Source organism: Lissotriton helveticus, chromosome 9 (assembly GCF_964261635.1).
Source record: "Lissotriton helveticus chromosome 9, aLisHel1.1, whole genome shotgun sequence".
Taxonomy (NCBI): domain Eukaryota; kingdom Metazoa; phylum Chordata; class Amphibia; order Caudata; family Salamandridae; genus Lissotriton; species Lissotriton helveticus.
The window spans coordinates 512,372,996-512,395,586 of record NC_136070.1 but is presented as its reverse complement, the minus strand read 5'-3'; the positions used below and the strand labels follow the sequence as shown (position 1 = coordinate 512,395,586).

The 22,591-nt window shown below is 48.3% G+C and overlaps 1 protein-coding gene across 1 annotated transcript in view; it reads left to right on the top strand.

Moving 5' to 3' along the window:
• LOC144783207 (uncharacterized) overlaps window positions 1-22,591 on the top strand; it is a 184,907-nt gene that overhangs the window by 72,811 nt on the left and 89,505 nt on the right. The window contains exon 8 of the mRNA XM_078662302.1: window positions 19,823-19,933. Within this exon, the coding sequence (XP_078518428.1) occupies window positions 19,823-19,933 (111 nt within the window). The remainder of the gene's footprint in view (window positions 1-19,822; window positions 19,934-22,591) is intronic.

The window sequence follows — 22,591 nt, the reverse complement described above, 5'->3', positions numbered from 1 at the left end:
TTGATTCACCAACCTTTGGAAGGTGGCAGGTGCATTTTTCAAACCAAAGGGCATCACCACAAACTGGTAATGCCCACTGGGGGTAGAAAATGCTGTCTTGGCCTTAGACTCCTCAGCTAACCTGATTTGCCAGTAGCCAGCTGTCAAGTCAAATGTGCTCAAATACTTGGCAGAAGCCAATTTGTCTATGAGCTCATCTGCTCTTGGAATTGGGTGTGCATCTGTCCTAGTGACAGCATTGAGTCCTCTGTAGTCCACACAGAACCTCATCTCTCTCTTCCCATCTTTGGTGTGAGGTTTGGGGACCAGAACCACTGGGCTAGCCCAGGGGCTCTCTGAAGGCTCAATGACACCTAACTCCAGCATCTTTTGTACCTCAGCCTTGATACAGTCTCTGACATGGTCAGGCTGCCTGTAAATTTTGTTCTTTACAGGAAGACTATCACCAGTGTCCACCACATGGGTACACCAGTTAGTCTGACTGGGTGTCAGGGAGAACATATGTCGAAATGACTGCAAAACCTGTCTACAGTCATGTTGCTGATGTTCAGTGAGGCTGCCATCTAAGGCCACACCATCAACTGAGCCATCCTCAGGGTTCTGAGTCAGCAGGTCTGGGAGAGGGTCACTCTCTTCCTCCTGCCCCTCATCTGTAGCCATGAGCAAGCCCATGTCTGCCCTGTCAACATATGCTTTCAGCCTGTTAACATGGAGCACCCTGTAAGGGCTCCTGGGAGTTCCAAGGTCCACCAAGTAGGTAACCTCTCCCTTTTTCTCCATGATTGTATGGGGTCCAGACCATCTGTCTTGGAGTGCTGCTGGGGCCACTGGCTCCAACACCCATACCTTCTGTCCAGGCTGGTACTCAGTCAGGACAGCCTTTTGGTCATGCCAGGCTTTCTGTAAGGCCTGGCTAGCCTCAAGGTTTTTGGAGGCCTTCTCCATATACTCAGCCATCCTGGAGCGGAGACCAAGTACATAGTCCACTATGTCTTGCTTGGGCTTTTTGAGAGGTAACTCCCATCCTTCCCTCACCAGACATAGGGGTCCTCTTACAGGATGTCCAAACAACAATTCAAAGGGGCTGAAGCCAACTCCTTTTTGTGGGACCTCTCTGTAAGCAAACAGAAGGCAGGGCAGAAGGATATCCCATCTTCGCCTGAGCTTCTCAGGTAATCCTTTGATCATGCCCTTCAGGGTCTTGTTGAATCTCTCAACAAGCCCATTGCATTGTGGATGATAGGGAGTGGTGAACTTATAGTTAACACCACACTCCTTCCACATAGCTGTCAAGTAACCTGACATGAAGTTTGCACCTCTATCAGATACTACCTCCTTAGGAAACCCCACTCTGGAGAAAACTCCAAGTAAGGCCCTGGCCACAACAGGAGCTGTTGTGGTCCTAAGTGGAATTGCCTCTGGGTACCTGGTGGCATGGTCCACCACCACCAGTATGAATCTGTGCCCAGATGCTGTAGGGGGATCCATTGGACCAACAATGTCAATCCCCACTCTTTCAAAGGGCACCCCCACCACAGGTAGTGGTATTAGGGGGGCCTTTGTGGTACCACCTGCTTTGCCACTTGCTTGGCAGGTTACACAGGAGCGACAAAACTCCTTTGTATCTTCTGACATGTGAGGCCAGTGAAAGCGACAGACAAGTCTGTCCCATGTTTTGTTCTGGCCTAGGTGCCCTGCTAAGGGAATATCGTGTGCCAAGGTAAGAAGGAAGCCCCTAAATTGCAGAGGTATGACCAACCTCCTGGTTGTACCAGGCTTGGGGTCTCTACCCTCTGAATAAAGGAGCCCATCATCCCAATAAACCTTATGGGTACCTTGAGCATTCCCAGCAGCCTCAGCAGCAGCCTGCTGTCTGAGGGGTTCAAGAGAAGGACAGGATAACTGAGCCTGCCCCAAGTCTGCCCTAGAAGGTCCCCCTGTCCCCAGAAACTCAACCTGATCAGGTTCAAGTTCTATAGGGACAGTTCCTTCAGGGGTCTCAGAATCATCTTCCTGTGAAGGCTGATCCTCACTTGTAGGCATTTGGGAAGGCACAGCCTTTGCCCTCCTGTTCCTTGTCTTGGAAGGTACTTGGTCCATTGTTCCAGGATCCAAGACCTGAGGTTCAGAGAGGCACTTTTTGGCCTGTGACCTGGTCACAGCAAGGACATGTGATGATATCCCTAACATCTCTGCATGAGTCCTGTACTCAACTTCTGACCATAGAGAGCTCTCCAGGTCATTGCCCAACAAACATTCTACTGGGAGATCAGCACTAACCACAACTCTTTTTAGGCCAGTTACCCCTCCCCAGGAAAAGTTAACAATTGCCACACTATGTGTAGTAGTGACATTGCTGGCATTGGTCACCAGGTAATTATCACCTGATATGTACTGTCCAGGGTCCACAAAGCTAGGCGTCACCATAGTGACACTGGCACATGTGTCCCTGTATGCTTGAGCCACTTTTTCATTAATTAATGGTGTCTGTCTGTACTTGCCCAAATTATTGAGACTGACAGTAGGGGAGAAATCAATCTCCCCATCACAGATCAGAACAGCCTGTGTGGGGACTCTGACTAGGTCAGAATCTCCATCAGTTCCCAAGGTGATACCCACTACCCCCTTAGTCTGTGGTCCAACACTGCCAACTGTACTAGTGGGTGCAGGTGCCTTAGGGGCTGCAGTGTTGGTGGCTCCACCCTTTTTACAATCACGTGTCCAGTGAGTGGTGTTTTTGCAAAAGCTACACCAGGGTTTTCTTTGACCTTCTTTCTTCTTCTTCTTGGAAGGTTGGGACCCACCCTCAGTATTAGTTTGGGGCCCTGTTGAAGACTTCTGGTCTTTAGCTTTCTGCTCCCCACCCTTCTGGTCTGTTTTCTTTTGGTCACCACCCTGGTTCTGGTTCTGGTTCTTTTGCTTAACTCTGGTTCTGACCCATTTGTCTGCCCTCTTTCCCAATTCTTGGGGAGAGGTTAGATCTGAGTCAACCAAATGTTGATGCAACTGCTGGTTCTGACAGTTATTTAAAATCTGTTCTCTCATAAGCAAATTGTACAATCCTTCATAGTCTGTAACCTTTCTTCCCAGCAACCAGCCCTCCAGAGCCTTAGTGGCACATTCAACAAATTCAGACCAGTCCTGAGTCTGTGTCTTCTGGGTATCTCTGAACATTAACCTGTACTGTTCAGTGGTTAAGCCTAACCCATCAATCAGAGCACTCTTCAGGACCAGGTAGTTTCTAGACTCCCCATCACTAACTGTGAGGAGTCTGTCTCGGCCTCTACCTTCAAAGGAGAGCCACAAGATTGCTGCCCACTGCTCCTGAGGAACATGCTGTACTTTGCAAGCTCTCTCAAGTGCAGTCATCCACTTGTGGATATCATCCCCAGCTTTGTAGGGGGGCACAATCTTACTCAGGTTTCTATTGTCATAGGACCTGTCTTTATCCTTAGGGATAGTGCTGCCACCAGTGGAATCTGATCCACTCTCTCTAGGCTGCCTTGCTCTAGCAAGTTTCTCTTTGGCCAGGGCAACTTCTAATTCTTGTCTCTGGATCCTAAGTTCAGCCTCTCTCATTTTGGCCTCATGTTCCCTTCTCTGAGGGCTAGTCAACTCCCTTCTGGAGTTGCCATGAGAACCTCTAGAAACATGGGAAGTATTGGATTCACCTGAGTGATTCCTCCTCCTCCTATGCTCCTGGTTAAGTCCATTTGGGGGTCTGAATGGGTTGGACCCACCTTCAGTCCCAAATAAGCTTAAGTTAGCCTGGTTAAGCCTGCTGACTAACACCTGGCTAGTCCCATCATCAGAATCACTTTCCTCCTCCTCCTCCTCCTCTTCTTCTTCCTCAGGTTGAGTATTCCCAGGGGTCTGGTTTTCCTCATCTATCTGGACGACAGGGGCTGGGGCATCAGAGTTATCATCTTCAGTGGGGGATCCTCCATCTCCAGTCCCTGAGGGGCCTGGTTTGGAGTCCCTTAGAGCTTCAGACTGGTCTAAAAGCTCTCTGAGGTGTCCTGCTGTAGGAGAAGGACCTGTTTTGATTCCTCTCATGGAACACAGTTGCCTCAGTTCCTTAAATGGAAAGGTAGCAAATTTGGATGGTGCCCTTGGAGGGTCACTCTCAACAGAGGTGGTTCCATTGGATCCCTCTGTTCCAGACATTGCTCTAGTGTGGTGGATGTGTTGCAATCTACCTACACTGGTGTTTTCCTACAAAACCTATCTAGTAGTTGTAGTCAGGGTGTGCTACTCCCTATCCTCTACAACAACTAAGTTCAGTAGAACTTAAGTATATCTAGTCTTGTTTTAGTGTACCTATCAGGTACCTGTATGATCTTTCAAATGATATTTTCAAAGATTGTAATGGTAAAACAACAGCAAGCTCAAATCCCACCGCTGCTCACCAATGTGAGAAGTTGGCCTGATATATGATGCTCACTAGTTCTAGTGATCACCTTGTATCATGCCAAGCAACCCTTATGGTGCAGGTTGTAAAGTCAACCTTATAGACAAGCTATCCTAGGGGTAGCATGGACTAAGCAGTCTTAGGCTAAACTCTGTAAAGGCATGTGAAGCAAGCTGCTTTACCATACACAATCCCTTGAATACCAAATGAAAGGACACCAAACAGATATATATTGAAAATATATATAGATTTATTACTACAAATATCCCTGATACTCTTTATGAGCACAGAAGCAAATGCGTTAAAACAAAACACAGTTTAAATACACAAAAGTTGCACAATATGGATGAGCCCTAGGGGCCACCTAAACCATATACTAAAATAGTGGTATAAGAACCTGTGAGACGGCGTCTCGAAGACCCCGAACAGGAGGCCACCCTCCCCCGCACGTACCTCATCCGTTTCCACCTGGACTACAACCCCGCAGCCAAAGCGCCATAGCCGGGACAGGACCCGGAACACCAGCCACTACCAACGAAACCCCGCCCTTCTCTCTCCCGCAGGGACCAACCAGAGCACCAGGTCTGGAGGAATCATATCTCGCTGACCCCGGAAGTACCGCCCCAGAGGCAGCGTCAGCCTTGGCACCCTCTCTATTCCCCAACCTTTATTCCCTCCTCCCGGTACCCTCCTTTCCTCACTGCCTCTTTCCGCCCCCTCTCGCACTATCCGGGTGACGGTGAGCGGTATATACTGCGTTAAGCTCTGGATAGGACTAACGGTCCCTTGTTTTTCCCTCTCTTACTGCCCTCCGTGGATCCTCCCCGTCATCGGAGCCGTCCCTGGAGTGCCTCAAGACCACCGAGTAGAACAGAAGACCAGGACCGGAGTTCATCGCCTGGAGCCTCCTTATCTGCCCATTGTGACATTCCTTTTGTTCCTCAATAATAAATATCCAGTATTGCCCACTACATACGGCCTCCTCGCCTGCTTTTCCGGCCCGCTACGCTCACTCCACCACATCTGGTGTCAGAAGTGGGATCTGCTGGAAGCATGGAGGCCGTAGTCAGGAAGATGGCGGAATCCCAAGAACAGTTCGGTAAACTGATGGAACAGTTCCTAAAGACCGCTGAAGACGACAGAGGGCAGCTGCATGACGTCCTGAAGGGCCAGGGGGTGACCCACGAGCAAACCATGGTGAAGTTAACGGATGCCCTGGGGCAACAAAGGCCGGTGACCTCTCTCCCCTCCGTGGTCCTCCAAAAGTACGTCCCAGTGGACGATCCGGACTACTTTTTTACAAACTTTGAAAGAATAGCCCAAGCCGCCAACTGGCCAGTAGATCGTTGGGGCCAATACTTGGGGCCACTCCTCACCGGCGACCTACAAGCCGCCTATCAACAGGCCAACATACAAGGCAACAACCCATATGCGGACATTAAACGGTGTATCTTAGAACGTCTTGGCATTGACGACGATACCTATAGGGTGAAACTACGCCAAGCCAGGGAAAAACCACAAGAGAATCCAAGGGCCCTCTCATTCCGGATCCGAGATCTCGCAAACCGATGGCTACGGCCCGAGACCTCCACCAAGGAGAACATCATGGAGAAAATATATCTGGAACAATTCCTTACCTCCTTAAACCCGGCTACACAGCGCTGGGTGAGGCAGCGCTCCAGACTCACCCTGGAGACGGCCATAGAGATAGCTTCCGCCTATAGCCGTGCTCAGGAGCTCCAACGGGGGAAGGAGGAACACCCCCACAGACACCCGTCTGCTATGACCACTCGCTCTACCCGGCCACCACCGGCCCGCCGACCTGAACCTACCTCCCTTCTTCCCTCCCCAGTTGTGTTCCGAACCCCTACCCCTGGACCCCAGTGTTATTCGTGTGGAGGGTTCGGACACATTGCCCGGATGTGCCCGCAGAAGGAGGAGCCGATGGAGGTCGGATCTGTGAGGAACTATCTGTGCACCCCTCCTGGGTACACACCCCCACCGTTCCACTGCCCTGTGTCAATTGACGGTCAACGCCTCATGGCCCTTGCCGACTCCGGTTGCCGTCAGAGTGTCCTAAGACCACAAGATCTTGCACACACGGTCAGTAACCCTACGGGAGTCGTAGCCATCCAATGTGTCCATGGCGACACCAAACAGTACCCCACGACTCAGGTCCGAGTTCAACATTCTAAGGACCCCGGTACTTGTCTCACTGTAGGGCTCGTACCCGCTCTTCCAGAACAAGCCATTCTAGGGAGCGATTATCCGGGACTACCTACGCTCCTTCAAGACACCTCCGATTCCCTGGCTCAGTGGTGGAAAGATGCTCCGTATCCAGGACAACCCAAGCTAGTACCGGCTCCCAAACCCCACAAACCTAAAAGCCAGAAAAGAAGAGAGAAGAGGGAATACGTCGGCGCTTATCCCGCTATCATTGAAGAACACCCTTGGCAGACTGACCGAGAGTTCAGGGCGGCACAGCAGGAGGACCCCCTCCTCCAGGAAGCCTGGGGAAGAGCCCTTGATCAAGAGGACCCCTTGCAAGTAGGTCCTTATTTCTATAAGAAAAACGGTCTACTATACCGAAAAGGGGGGCCCCAACAAAACGCACAGTTACTTATCCCCGGCCCCTTCCAGGACAAAGTCCTCTTCCTGGCGCACAGTCATCTTCTAGGGGGTCACTTCGGGGACGAGAAGACCAGCCAAGCCGTCCTAGAGAAATTCTATTGGCCGGGGGTATATCAAAGAATCAAAACCTACTGCCGTGAATGCGTAGTATGCCAGAAAAACAGCCGTCACAGACCTCCCCGGGTTCCGTTACAACCCCTCCCTCTCATAGACGTCCCCTTCAGCCGCATTGGGATGGACATTATTGGGCCCCTCTTGCCCTCCCGTAGCGGGTGTCGCTATGCGCTGGTCATAGTGGACTATGCCACCCGCTTTCCGGAGGCCATACCCCTACGCCAACCCACCACCCAGAATATAGCAAAGGCCCTGATCTCCTTATTTTCTCGGGTTGGGTTCCCCCGGGAAATACTGACCGACCAGGGTACACCTTTTGTTTCTGCTCTTATGAAACGTGTCTGTTCTGAACTCGGGATTAAGCAAATCAGAACGTCTGCATATCACCCGCAAACGGACGGATTGGTGGAGCGTTACAACGCCACTTTGAAGCAGACTCTGAAAAAGCTCCTGGGCCTGGAAGCAAAAAGATGGGAAGAGATGCTTCCTTTAGCCTTATTCGCAATCCGCTGCAAAACGCAGAGTAGCACCGGATACTCCCCATATGAATTACTGTACGGGCGTCCCCCTCGTACCCTGCTAGACATGGCGCGGGAGGCTTGGGAAGAAGAACCGGACCGCACTCGTCCGCTTCCCGAATACCTGGAGAACTTGAAAACTCACCTATCCATGATCCGGGACATAGTCCGACAAAACCTAGGGAACGCCCAGGACAATCAAAAGAAGCAATATGACAAGGGCACTCGCAGCAGGGTCTTTGCTGTCCAGGATTTAGTTCTCCTCATGATGCCATCATCAGACCATAAGCTTCTGGGACAGTGGCAAGGCCCCTACACTATCCTCCGGCAGGTGACCCCAGTCACCTATGAGGTGGAAATAGACCCCACACGTGGCACCTCCCAGATATTCCACGTGAACTTATTGAAAAAATGGGAAGGACCCCGTCCGGTGCTGACAGGAGCCTGCAAAAGTCTCCTCTTCTCTTTCGACCCCTGCCTAGACCCTGAACTAAACCCCGTACAAATCCAGGAACTGCGACAAACCCTAGAATCCGTGAAAGAGGTCTTCTCCTCTTCTCCGGGTCGAACCAACGTCACGGAACACACAATAGAAACAGAACCAGGGAAAGTTGTCCGACTGAGACCTTACAGAGTACCGGAGGCCCGCCGGACTGTTATCCGCCAGGAGGTGGAAGCCATGCAAAAGATGGGAATCATAGAGCCCTCAGTTAGCGAATGGAACTCCCCTATTGTGCTTGTGCCAAAACCTGACGGGTCGGTCCGTTTCTGCATTGATTTTCGGGAGGTCAACAAAGTGTCAAGCTTCGACTCCTATCCCTTGCCCCGGGTGGACGAAATGATTGAGAGGATAGGCAAGGCAAAGTATATTTCCACCCTCGACCTCTGCAAAGGGTACTGGCAGATACCCCTCAGGGAACAAGACAAAAAGAAGACTGCCTTTTCCACCCCTGAGGGGTTATACCAATTTTTAGTCATGCCCTTTGGTCTTCATGGCGCCCCAGCCACCTTTCAACGGGCTATGAACCACGTCCTGCGGCCCCATTCCCAGTACGCGGGCGCCTATTTAGACGACATCATTATCTTTAGCGACAGCTGGCCCCAGCATTTGAGGCATCTTGTCAGCGTCGTCTCCTCCTTGGGTTCGTTCGGATTTGCCATCAATCCAGCCAAAACTACCCTAGCGGCGAAAACAGTCAAATACCTGGGGTTTCTTCTGGGGGATGGCCTGATAAGACCCCAAGAAAGCAAAAACGTGGCCATCCGGTCCCTTCCCTTTCCCCAAACAAAAAAGGACCTCCGAGCCTTTCTGTGGCTTCTCGGGTATTATAGGCGGTTTGTGCCCAGGTTTTCCCAGAGAGCCGCGGCCCTTACGGACCTGCTGAAGAAATCCAACCGTTCCGATGAACTGCTACGAAACCCCTCTCCTGAAGCATGGCATGCCTTCACGGACTTAAAAGACGCCTTGACTTCAAGTCCTGTCTTGGTACCCCCTGACTACTCGCGGCCTTTCATCCTGCAAACGGATGCTTCCGATCATGGGTTGGGGGCCGTGTTATCCCAAAAAGATTCCCTAGGCAACGAGCGACCCATACTCTACGTGAGCCGCAAATTGTTTCCCAGAGAAAAGCAATACGCTGTAGTTGAAAAGGAAGCCTTGGCCATAAAGTGGGCAGTAGACAATCTGCGGTACTACCTAGAGGGCAGAGACTTTGTCCTCTATACCGACCACGCCCCCTTGGAGTGGATGGCCCGGAACAAAGGTCAGAACGACAGGGTCCTACGATGGTTTCTGTCCCTACAGCCTTTTCACTTCCAAACAAAACACCGGAAAGGCTCAGACCAGGGTAATGCAGATTACCTTTCACGGCACCCTCATTCTCCGTCCAGTACAGGAAAGACAGCTAGGGGAAGGGGGTGTGAGACGGCGTCTCGAAGACCCCGAACAGGAGGCCACCCTCCCCCGCACGTACCTCATCCGTTTCCACCTGGACTACAACCCCGCAGCCAAAGCGCCATAGCCGGGACAGGACCCGGAACACCAGCCACTACCAACGAAACCCCGCCCTTTTCTCTCCCGCAGGGACCAACCAGAGCACCAGGTCTGGAGGAATCATATCTCGCTGACCCCGGAAGTACCGCCCCAGAGGCAGCGTCAGCACAGGATAAAACCGAGGATCGCGGACATCACGCCGTCGGAGTTTCGTGGCAGGACCCTCTGGCTGGAGACGGAGAAGGAGAGCAGACGTGCGACGAAGACATGTGGACTGAAGAGTGGTGGAGTCCTACGGAGGTGGCTGGAGAGCGGCCGTAACTCACTGGAGAGTTACGGCGGACCGCGTGAGTGCCTTTAACCTTCTTTTCCCTGCTCATTAGGAGTCCCTGTAAAGTCCCTGTAAATACTCCTCTTTTCTCCATAGTCTCACCTCCCCTCCCCTGCACTGTACATTACTTGTAAAGCACCTCACAGCAGCCCCAACCATCCCACTCACGTCCCGCCTTGGCACCCTCTCTATTCCCCAACCTTTATTCCCTCCTCCCGGTACCCTCCTTTCCTCACTGCCTCTTTCCGCCCCCTCTCGCACTATCCGGGTGACGGTGAGCGGTATATACTGCGTTAAGCTCTGGATAGGACTAACGGTCCCTTGTTTTTCCCTCTCTTACTGCCCTCCGTGGATCCTCCCCGTCATCGGAGCCGTCCCTGGAGTGCCTCAAGACCACCGAGCAGAACAGAAGACCAGGACCGGAGTTCATCGCCTGGAGCCTCCTTATCTGCCCATTGTGACATTCCTTTTGTTCCTCAATAATAAATATCCAGTATTGCCCACTACATACGGCCTCCTCGCCTGCTTTTCCGGCCCGCTACGCTCACTCCACCACAGAACCACTATGGGGAAAGTGAAGAGGCCTAGGGCCTGGGGAATCGCTGGAGCTGTTCGGGACTAGCAGTGAAGAAGTCGGGAAAGGCCCGCGGGACTCGGGAGCAGTGCGGAAAGTGCACGCTTTACCAATGCAATGTCAATGGTGCGTAAAAAGTACAAAGTTAGTTAGAAAGGAACCTTCCGAGTGACCTAGAAAGCTGAAACTTGAGACACAGACACTAGAGGTGTGTACCAGTGTGGGAACACCGGCGGAGCTGAGTTACCTCACCCACAGGAAGCGGGTGCATAGGGTCGAAGTAGTGTCGGGTTTCGTCACGCAGGTCGATGGTGCTTGGAGCTGAAGATGCTGCAGGCGGCTCGATGTGAAGAGTTCCGGTGGATCCAAGGGTGGATCTGAAGAGGTGAAGACCTGAAAGCAGAGGGGACAATGTTCAAAGTCACTAGCCAGTGACTACCGTGGAACCAGGCGATGTCGGGTGCAAACAGGCGTCGAGGTGTAGCTTCTCTCTGCAGCCACGTGGACACGAGGGGTCGAAGACGTCCAGGAGTCGGTCACGAGCTGTCCCACGCAGGCTTCTCGCTGTTGGCGGTGTCGGCGACTTGATAGAAGCAAACAGGCCTTGGCTAATGCAAGCCACGCAGGAATCGAAAAAGGCTTGTTACTCGGACCAGCAAGGTCAGAGCAGGGGCTCCTTTTTACAGGAGCAAGGGCAAGTCTGGAGCAACCAGACCCGCAGTGAAAGTTGTAGGTTTCGTCGCCAAGATGGCCACTAGCTGCGTGGCAAGTGGACGGTTAGGCGCGTCGAGTGGCACGATGCAAAAGGGCCCCACGCAGATCGTGGAGATGCTGGGGGGCTGATCTTCGGTGCAAGGGCTGCTCGAGGTTGGGGCTTCTCAAACCCCAAAGCACAGCGTCGAGGGTGCCTCTGATGCTGCGCAGTCAGCGTTTTGGGGGTCTTCCAAGATGTCCGGTCCCACGTCTCTCGGTGCCTCCACGGGTCCCTTCTTTGCAGGGACTGTGGATCGGGCTGTGAGAAGTCTGGGAGTCTGGGTCTTGTCAGGCTCTGGGCTCGGGCTCCGGCGGGAGGCGGCGGCAAAGCAGACGTCGAGTTGCTGGTTGGTGCCTGTGTTCACAGGGTGGTCACTCCTTGGCCACAAGGGAGATTCTCTTCCGTCTTCTGAGCAGCAGAATGTCGAAGTCCAGTCTTCTTCTGTATTTCAAGTTGATTCAGGATGATCTGAAGTCTCAGGACACAGCTCCCACTCTTATTCGAATCTGGGGGACCGGATCACCTACTCGGTCCCTCCTCTGGGTGGAACCAGGAAGGGGGGTGGTTACACCCCCTTTCCTTTGTCCAGTTTCGCGCCAGGACTGGGGCTGGAAAGCCCCAGCACCGGTTTGAACTGGCCTATGCACAGGGACACCTTGTGTGCCCCAGGCATGTCTGATTCTATTCAGCCCTGTCCTACCCAATACACAAAATCCTGTCTGGGGTGGTGCTAGCACCTCCCCAGGCAGGAAACCCTTTGTCCAAGCTGCCCTCGCTGGAAGGACTCCCAGCAGCAGGAGGTCAGACTTGTGTCTGTGGTGGCAGCATCCATTTTGAGATGCTAAGGCTCTGTTTAACTTTAACCGGGGTTCAGGCTAGGTACATGTCGTGTCCCTCTAGAAGGGTGGAATGCTACCCCCGTCGCCAGAACTGGCGAGGGGGTAGTATTCCAATTCGTATGACACCTTACTCGACATGTTTTGATAAAGCCAAACCTAAGATAGCATTTAACCGCGAGGATTATAATGCACTTAAGAGTATATGGTATGGCAATATCATGGAACAGCTGAAGGACATGGTTCCGAAAGCTGCAGACAGGCTCAGCTCATGCCAGAGCACCATCTCACATATTTCCAAGCACTCTGCCTCCAGGATTGATGAGGCCTTCCATAGGAGTGACTGATAGGAACATATGTGTCCATTTTAGGTTAGGTATAGGCATACTACACCTAAGTAAGGGGTGGTTACACCGACTTACCCCAGCTGAGTGATCAGCCAGTTGTGTCAAATATGGAGGCCAGGCCAGGGGTGGCACAATACGTGCTGCAGCCCCTGGTAGGCCTTGGAAGCACCTATGCCCTGGGTACCTGGGTACACTGTTACAGGGGCCAATAAGGTGAATCAGTTCCAATTTCGTTATGCACCTAAAGTACATGGGTTACAATTTAGAGAGAGAACAGCAGGCTGTGGGTCTGATTAGCAGGCCCACAGCCACATTAAGTCATAAACCAGTGAAGCAAAAAGCAAAAATTTGGGGTGACCATAGGATAGCAGACCCTACTCTCCTACACCCATAAAGAGTGGTACCTAGAGTGACTGAGACTTTGAGTGAGGTTTGGCAATCTGAGGGACAGCACTACTTTTTACTGGCTAAGATCATGACATATATGTATTTTTTTCATGCCTCACCCAATTCACTCTAATTAGATTTGTCATGTGTTTCCTGCATTGCCCATTGTATTTTTCCCTGTTTTGTCCTGGTTATGTACATTATAGGTCGCATTTTCCTTTGCACACTTTTGTATTTAAACATACTTGCTTTGTGCCATTCTGTACTTTCACATGGAATCTGCATATGTTTTTGCGTTCTCTTCTTTTCCTGGGATTTAGTCTGAACATCCTAGACAAGGTCTCGCAACAATGCTCTTTGTTATTCTCTCTGGTCAGGCACTAGCACCTAGACATAACATGAGAACACAGCTGCTGTTCATGAGCATACATGTCTTGTCATATAACTGGGTACAAGAGAGTAAACAAACACATGGAGCGAGCGAGAGTTCTGAGAGAAGAGCATTGAGGCAGATGAGATGTAGAACATCCACCTGTGTATGTTAAGGTACGGGGTCCGCTACAAATCCTAGAGATCTTTCATATATAATCATTTATCTTTAGTAGGATGGGGGGTTTAGGTTAATCTGTTTTATACCATGACAGCCCGTTTTATAATATATGGTTCAATAGCCATGCTACCAGTATTTTTGATATGCATAAGTCTTCTCATTGTGGCATGAATACTGCATTTTAGGACACAGTAGTTTGAATAAATATTGTAAACTTCCCTTGTGTCTCTTGTTTATTTTACTGTGGATAAGTACGAGTGAAAAAGAGAAAAGGGTGTGTCCTGTAACCACGATCCCTGAGACGGTCAGGAGTGTTGTGTTCTGTGGTGCCAATTCACATATTTCTCTGGTAAGGTTAGGAGGGTAAGTGAGGCACTATAGCTAGTCGGACTTGGGCTCAAAGATACTGATGTGGTATGGTGACTAGGTACTACCTACCGATGTTCTGAGGTTCCAAGCATAGTTCTGTTCCTGAGCAGAATCCCTGTAACTCTCAGTTATAATATATGACTGAATATCTATTCAAAAGAGGAAGACCTAGAAATTTAAAAGAGGTAGAAGTGCCGCAAGTTCAGAAATTATAGCCAGATTATCTGACTTTCTTGCAAAATACAGTATATTGATTTTGTATTCCTTTTTACAGACATTGTACCTAGAAAACGCACAATTTAGTCTCCGTTTTTATCAGATTTTCTCATGGGGCTGAATGCCGTAATAGCTCCGGTGATGATCCAGTTAGTTTGCCTTATCAGAACTACCCGAATTCAAAGCAGGATCCTGCTTCTGGCATCCTTGTTGTTGTTTTAGGTATCCTCATAAGCAGTCAAAAGTGAATCCCAACAATGTTGTGTCCCAAGCCAGTATTTAAGAACTGATACATTCTAAATTTTACTAATATATCATGTATCCATCTTCAACCTCACTCCTTCGAAAGAAGTGGCAGCATGCACAGTTTGTACAAGAAGGAGACATCGGGTCATCCCTCTGGGATCATCAGTGTGCATCTGTCCACATGCTGTCAGAAATGTGCCTTCTGCGTCTGTCTTTCTGCTGGTACAAAGTCTGTAGGTATCAGGAGATGGCAGGGGTCAGCACTGTGCATTAGGGGTGATTGTTAGGACCAGTATCACTCCTTACTCAGCTCTGTTCTGAGCTCTCAGAGTGGAAATAGACTGATAGATTTCACAGTTTTTTTCTTTGAGGAAGCTCTACAAAATATTAGCTGATTTCATACCAAGCGCACATTCCAACGTGAGGGTTCTGACTATAACTGTGTGTGCAATCAGTTGTTTGGGTCGTAGCTATAGTTTGCTTTACAGAAGTCTTTCATATCCACCAACCGCAGAGCTACAGAGCACACAGTGCAGATTTACTTCAGAAGTTTGTGCTCTGAGTCTGCAGTGCCAGGAAACACATAGTAAATTTTAGATCTTGAATCCCTAACTTGCACAAAGGACAGAGTACACATGGATGCTTACTTCCGTACCAGTTAGACCAATTATACTTCGAAGGAAGCCCATTAGTTCTAAGTCTGATGATAATTCTGCAGATTTGACGGTAAATAAAAAAAAAGAACAAGCATGGTTGCATCCTTATTTGGTTGACCGTTGTCACTCAAATACTCTTGAAGAGCATTATGTTATATAAAAAATAATATCCTCTGATTTACTTGTAAAATGAAACAACATTGAGAAGGAAATTGATGGCTTGGAGGTATAATTATAACACATTTTCAGACCTGGTTTGCATAACATGGATGAAAAGTTCTTAAGTACTGTAAATCCTGGAATGACATCCTTCCATAATTCATTCCTAATAACTTTCCATAGCAAGTTGGGTGCAGCATTACAAATGTTATGACCCCCTACATACGGATAGCACCTAATGCTTTAATCTCACATGCTTTTAACACCTACTCCAGAAGGATGACTTTAATAGAGAGACGTGTCTCGGAGTTTAATAATGACTTTAAAATTCTTTCTTAAACTATGTTTAAAAATTCATATTTTGAATAAGGTATTCATTCAATGCAATATGTATTTGTCCAGGATCTTTAACAGCTTATAAACAGAACCAAAATCCAAAGAATGTGAAATTCCTTTTGTGAGAAGGTGATGTATGTGTAATTGAAGATTCATGTTATATGTAAAAATAACTCCCATAGACTTCTTCCATAATGTCATAATCTTAGATTTCTCACCATTGATCTCTAAGTAGTGGGCATCTGCATATGAATACCCTGTTGAAGACCAGCCTGGGTTAGGTGCAAGATAACAACATCATCTGCATTGAGTAATAAATGTAAACCTTTATCTGAAATAATAGGTAGACATTTGTGTGCACAACTGGGTTTCTCAGGCAAATCATAGATTTAGAGGGGAGCATAATAATGGGACAAGCAGACAACCTTGCTTTATACCATTAACAGTTGGTATTTACTTGGTCAGTTGAGCTTGACATAACCTTCCTCATTAAATTAATCCTTTTAGTAATGGCTCTAAGGAGATGCTTGCTCCAGAAAATAGTGTTGAACATTGACTACCTGGCTAGCAACTACCTCTACATTCTTTCCTTCGTAGTAAAGAAGGAAAGAATCTTGTACTTGTTCAGATTTTAACAAAATAGTGGCAAAGCAGGGTTTTTTCTTATAGTAGGATAGAGACCCGATTAGTGTGGTTTTTTTCAGTAATCGCCACAGGGAATATAAATGTTTGTGAGTATTTAAGATACACAGAATGGATACCACTGTAGCCAAGGTACTGTGCTTCACTAGAAAGATACACAGGCTGAATCATCACTGCCATAGTTGTTGAGGCCACACCGTTGGATGGAAAAAGAAAAATTGTTCCTTGACCTCCTGGTAACACTCTCATGCACAAAACACACATGAAGACAAAAGGAAGAGAATGCCTATATTGAGGCAGGAGGAAGTGTGGAACCTGTAGTGGAAATTATCCTGAAATTCTGGAAGGTATGAGGCTGCTGTATCCATCTGAAATGTTACTAGCCAAACAGATCAATTGAAGAGCTTGATTTAAAGACTTTGATTTAGAGTTGGAAGGCAATTTGGTGGCATCGGGACATCCTTTGATTTGTGATGAATGTACACATTTATCTGTTGGAGAGTTCTCACAAGAGGAGATAATTTCAGGGGAATTACTTCTGCTGTGCTATCTCTACGGCAAAGATAATTCCATCAGAGAATTCGTTTTCTTTTTGAATAACAATCAAGATCATAAGTAACTTCAATATTGTTTTCAAGATTAACTCTGTCTTGTTTATTTATCTTACATAGACAATTTATAATTGTTGCTTCTTTTTAGACCGATCTGAGTAAATCCAGGAAAATCAACGCAACAAGTTGTCCACAGTTTGAAATACATATGCAGTGTCTCAGGAAAGTTCACCACCTATGATAATGCCCCAACTGTTCCATTCAAAAGCCTACTTAACTTTTTCTAAAGTGCTGTGTTATATGTAAATGGGATAGGGAGAGTAATACATGGCTTGTATTGTACCAGTCTTATAAATTACTGAAAGAAGCAAACAATCCAGATTGTTTTTCTACTAGCTTTGGCTTGTTACAGACAGGACCCCGCTGGCCAGCATTTATTAAGATGTAGTACTTACACACCACTGTGTCCTAGATTAATTTACCAGAATACTGCAATTTAGCATGTATCATTCCAAAGTTTGGTCTACTCTGTTACTTTTAATAATATTCAATGTACACATTTCTCTTACCTTCTTCTGTTTATTACTGAGACGAGAATGTCCCCTGCATGCTAAACTGGTATGTATCCTTGCCAATAGTGCCTGACTTAATGTGAAACTGGTATCCTGATGTTTTATTTGCCCTTGGTATTATACTATTATAATATGTGAGCAGAAGCCTAGGACTGTAACTAGTAATGTGTGGCTCAAAACATGTTCTGTGTGCACACTCCACTTGCCCTCATAGTGGGCATTGGTCTACTGTGCATGCCCTGGGCGCATCAAATAACATGGTGGAGACAGCATACTGTGTTTGTGAATCAGTAGTATGACCAGACGCTTTTCTTAGAGTCTAGGAGAGGCAAGACTAAGGGATCCTCTTGTGTAAACAGCTGCTGTTATGTGAAAGCCAAAACCTTGCACAGACATTCCCTGTGCTTGATGAGTGTGTGTAAGTGGAGTAAGTATGTAGCACATGTATGATAGTAGAACTCTGTTTGTTAGAGTCTTGAGTACTAGGACCAGTGGGGTTAATTTCGGATACCCCTGGTTTAGTATGGCACAAGATGCATGGTTGGACATAGCTTCCCCAGACAGTGAAAATTCATTGCATGTATTCCAGTGGTTTGGAGGATACATATTCAGATATTTTATGAAGACAGGGCTATCTTTAAAAAGTCAAAGACCTTGTTAGTTTAGTTTAGATTAGTTATTCCTGAGCACTACTACTTTGTAGATGGTAGGTGTGAGGGGTGGGCTGCAGTTTCTGTTGCTCAAAATGAGGAGGTTTCATGACAGGACCTGTCCTTTTGTCTGTACCGGAATACTGCTTAAATAGTTCAACAGCCAGGTGTAGAGATATCAAAATTCATTGTGCCCTTGTTTTGGATACACCTAGAATAGAGAGAAAATGACATTCAAAAGAAAACCACCCAAATCAGTTCTGAAGCCATAAACAATGAAACCACATCCTTCATTTGGAAAATATGTACAAAAGAGGGATCCAAATCACCCTACTTTGTTCCAGTTCCAAGTTCTTCCTGACCAAGGAAAGGAGCGCTTCTCAGAGTACTCAAAGGACTAGTGTGTCCAGGCCTGGTGTCTGAGTGACAGTCAGTTTCCAAGAGCTGTGAGGATATCACTTGAAGTCTGCACTTTCTACTGGCAGGGCTGAGGGATTGCCTGATGCCTAGTATCCTGCTTCTCCGTGGAGGAGAGTACCTGCCTGGAGTTCAGGCTGATTGCCGGAGTTGAGACAGTGGAGGAGGGCCTAGCAAGAGGAACACCCAGAGAAAGATGACTGCCCTAGAGAGTGAAGTCAGGAGCACCCCATGCTATAAGAGGATCTTGTTTCCCTGAGCAGTTTCTTTGCGAACTGTAGCAAGACTCTGTAAGAATGAACCTCACCCTGTCATCTTGCAGCCTGCCATGTGCCGAGAATTGATGCATCTTCTGCTGCCAATTCCAGGGAAAATGTTGTGTTGAGGCTGAAATGTGAATTTGATCAGCCTGGAAGACTGCAACTGCTGAAGGCATATCCCTACTATCGTATCTGCCCAGGGGACTTAGCTGCACTTGGTCTGGAGGGCTGCAACTGCCAAGGATGCCATGCTACTGCCCAGGACCTGTCATGCCGACGCTGTCCAGTGAGTCCTTTTCAAAAGGGAAGTTGCCATTTAGGCACCTGCAGTGAAAATCTGCCACTGCGAAGACATGAGCTACTCTGCCTCATCACCAGATCTGCAGCAATCATGGGACTGGTAAAAGGACTTGAGACTTTTTACCTGCATCAAGGTGTAGATGAGAATCAGTGAACTGGGTTTGCGCATTTAACCAGCGGGGTAAATGGAAGTGATCTGCACCTGCACCCAGGGAGAAGATACTGAGAGTGGGTGTAGCACCTTACTAAAAATCATAACTGAGATTAGAACCCGGTAACTGCCATTCCTATTTAATTGTGTAGTATTTTGTTCCAGTGTGAGATTAAAGAACTTGCTTTCATTTATTTCATAAAAAGATAAGCACTGGGCTGGACAATGCAGTGTGTGCTTTGATTGGCCACAGTGTTCTGAATTCCTGTCCCTCACACCATCTCCACAGAGTTCAGAATTCATGTCCACCACACTATCTCCTTGAGAAACCTTTAACTGCTAATACTCTCTACCCTGAGAGTCAAATGCCATAAGGGCTGTACTTGGCACAGTTAGTAGAGACATAGTAGGACAGACCCCATGACTTCAGTGGCAAACAACCTTAACCACCATAGTTGTGGCCCAGTAGGTCTTGTCTGTCCTGTGCCCCTTCAGCAAACGGGGTCTGGTGTTTATGTTGTCTGCCCATTAGCTCCTGTGGCCCTCTGAAAGGGGACTGCCAGTTATGCTATCTGTATGAGTGTCCTCTTCATATATTAGGCCTGAATGTTTACTTGGTAACTCAAACCGCCCCCACTTCTCCTGTTACTCTCTTTTATTTATGATTGCCTTTCTTTTTTCGTGGCAGAACGATTAGTAGCTTGGAGTGAACCCCTGGGCCTTATACTCATTTCTTCTTGCATTGGCATCTTTGCTGAGACACAGGGTGAGATTGGCAGTTGCTAAAGTGTGATAGTTTCAGTTGTAATGATAACACTTGTAATCACCGTTAAATGTTTCTGTTAATGCAGAACAAGACACTACTGTGGCAGTCACATCAGCCATTATTAAAGAAGAGGAAGAGACCTATTCCATGCATTACCAGGATAGCAGGCAAACACAAAACATCACTTCTCTTACAGGTAAGAAAGTGTTGTTCTTTATAATATTCATAGAAATATAACACTCTGTCGTTATCCCCATGACACCGCTATCTGCAGTCGACTCTGGGAATGGAACATTAATAAGTGGTTTTCTATTTCTGCCTCAACATCATGTCATGTGGTTTGTACTGGAGCCTGCTATATTGTGCTCCTACCCATCATTTATTTAAGTCCTAGAGGCTCCATAGGATGTTTCTCATTGATAACTTTCATTTATTTCTCAGCATTTGTGATTAGGTTATTGTATTACAACAGGTTTTATTTTAATGACTAGTTTTAATAGTGTGCTTTACGTTTTGATTTTCCTATACTTCTGTATACTGGATAGTGTTTTAAAATAAGCGTTGGGAGATTTACCTCATGAGATTTTTCTCATGTTACACCACAAATGACAAAGCTATTTTTCTCATAGTGGTTCTCAAAAATCCTATAATAGTACAGGTTTCAGACTCGGTGAGTGACAGGAATATGTATTTGCCTGAGGCACTCCTAGGCTACAGTCTGGAAATATTTTGGCTTTTCAGAAATGTAAGCTATCCTTACAGGCTTCTTCTGGCTGTTTGCCTTAAGTGTAGGGGCGGCTCCTACATTAGGGCGGAGGAGCGTTGCCCCACAGCTTTCTCGCAGTGCAAGAACCAGAAACATAAAATAGTATTTTAAATACCATGTTATGCTTCTGCTTCTTGCACTGTGAGAAAGCAGAAGGCAGGGTATGCCTGGTTGGGGGCGGGCGGGAGGGTATGCCTGGATGGGGGCGGGCGGGTGGGCAGGTCGGGGAGGGGTGGCTTGCCGAATGCTGTGGGCCTTGACTGTTTGGTCGACCCTCTGGGGCCGACCAAACCAGTATGCGCACTCTGCATTTTCTCTATGTAGGCTGCATGCAGCCTACATAGAGAAAATGGCCTCCCCATAGGCGACTGGCTGGGCCCCGTCCGGACCAATCACAATGCTGCCATTGCAGCATTGAGATTGGCTTGAGGAGGGGGGCTGCCTGCTTCTTGTTCCTGCCTGAGGCAGGAGAGCAGCAAAGCAGCAGGAAAACACTGCCAGGAGCGGAGGCGGTGTGGGACCCAGTATGGGAAGTTTTTTTTGTATTTTAAAATCCTTTAAACCCCCCTCCCCTCCGCGCTAGACCATTAAACTAGGAAAGCAAAACCTTAATAAATCTGGTGATGCGGCCATGGGACGAACGCCATCCAGACTGCCTGGAGACAGCCTGAAGCTGGAGGCGACGAGCTCAGCCTGAGTGGGTCGGCCATCTCGGGGTGCGCGATAGAGATCGGCCTGATAGCACATGTAAGTTCCCCACCGAGACTTACCCCTAGAGCGGCCGGAGGCCATGTAAAGTGGGCCCGACATCACCCAAGCAGGGGACGTGTCGGCCCCTGCCTTGTGGGTGCTTCTATGCAGCTGCATTGGAGAGGAGCGGAGCCACGCCGGGGAGTCCGACACCGCAAGTATGTAGTACGGGTCTGTGGCCCCCATTCTTTTTTTCTTCCCTCCTCCCCTGGTGTCTTGTGGGAGCAGGCCATTGTGTGAGGTAATCGGGTTGAAACCCTAGGAACATTACTTTTCTGGGAGGAGTCTGGTGGGACCCCTCCTCTGGTGGACAGAGGACCTGAAACCCAGTTTCAATTGAAAATAGAGATTTACTACCCCTCCGGTTGAGGTGGGACGGGCTTCATCAGAACAGACCACAGGGCTCCCCGCGCCAGACTCAGCGGACACTGGTGCCATCCTACAGACCATTTAGGCCTCACGGTAAACAGTGGAAACAAGAATCGGAGAGGTGAGAATAGACATCAGTCTACCTAGACAAGACCTCCAAAATGTCACAAACCGGATCATTGAAGCCGAATGCCGAGTCTCTATGTTGGAAGAAGAGATATTCACACTAAAGGCCATGGTTTTGAAGTTGACCCTCTAGATTAAACACATTGAGGCCCGAGCAGATGAAGCAGAAAACAGCCTGTGAAACCTCCACTTTGTGGGGTTCCGGAAGGCTCCGAAGGTACAGACCCCGAGAAATTCTTGGAAACTTGCCTTCGTTCTTGGATCTCGACTGATCTCCTTTCCCCTGGCTCATCTTGGAATGCACCCACAGATCGTTAGTTACCCAAACCTATGCCGAGAGCCCCTCAGCAACCCATGCTAAATTTTCGGGACAGAGATGTGATACTCTGGGAGGCACTGATGGCCAGAGACCTTATACACCAGTCCACACACATCATGAACTTTCCGGACTACCCCAAACTGGTGAAGCAGAAACAGAATTATTTCGATGAGTTCCAACAAAAGCTGCGGGCCATGAACCTTAAATATATGCTGATGTTTCCAGTCACCATGAAAATGATCCATATTTCTAGTGCCCATTTCTTTAGTACCATGGAGGAGGCCTGCGACTGGGCAACAGAGCAGAGGAATCTTACTCAAGTGGATTGAGAAGGAGGGGGTTGCGAGAGACCCAGGGAGGCCCCCGGACAGGCACATTCTACCCACAACGCCGAAGGAGGATGGGGTCATGCCACTGGGGCGCCTAGGCTCGGGGATCCATGGAATCCTCTGGGACTGAGATCAACCAGCAGAGATCTGATGCAAATGACCAGGTAGTGGAATCCCAAACTCAGAATCTCCAAA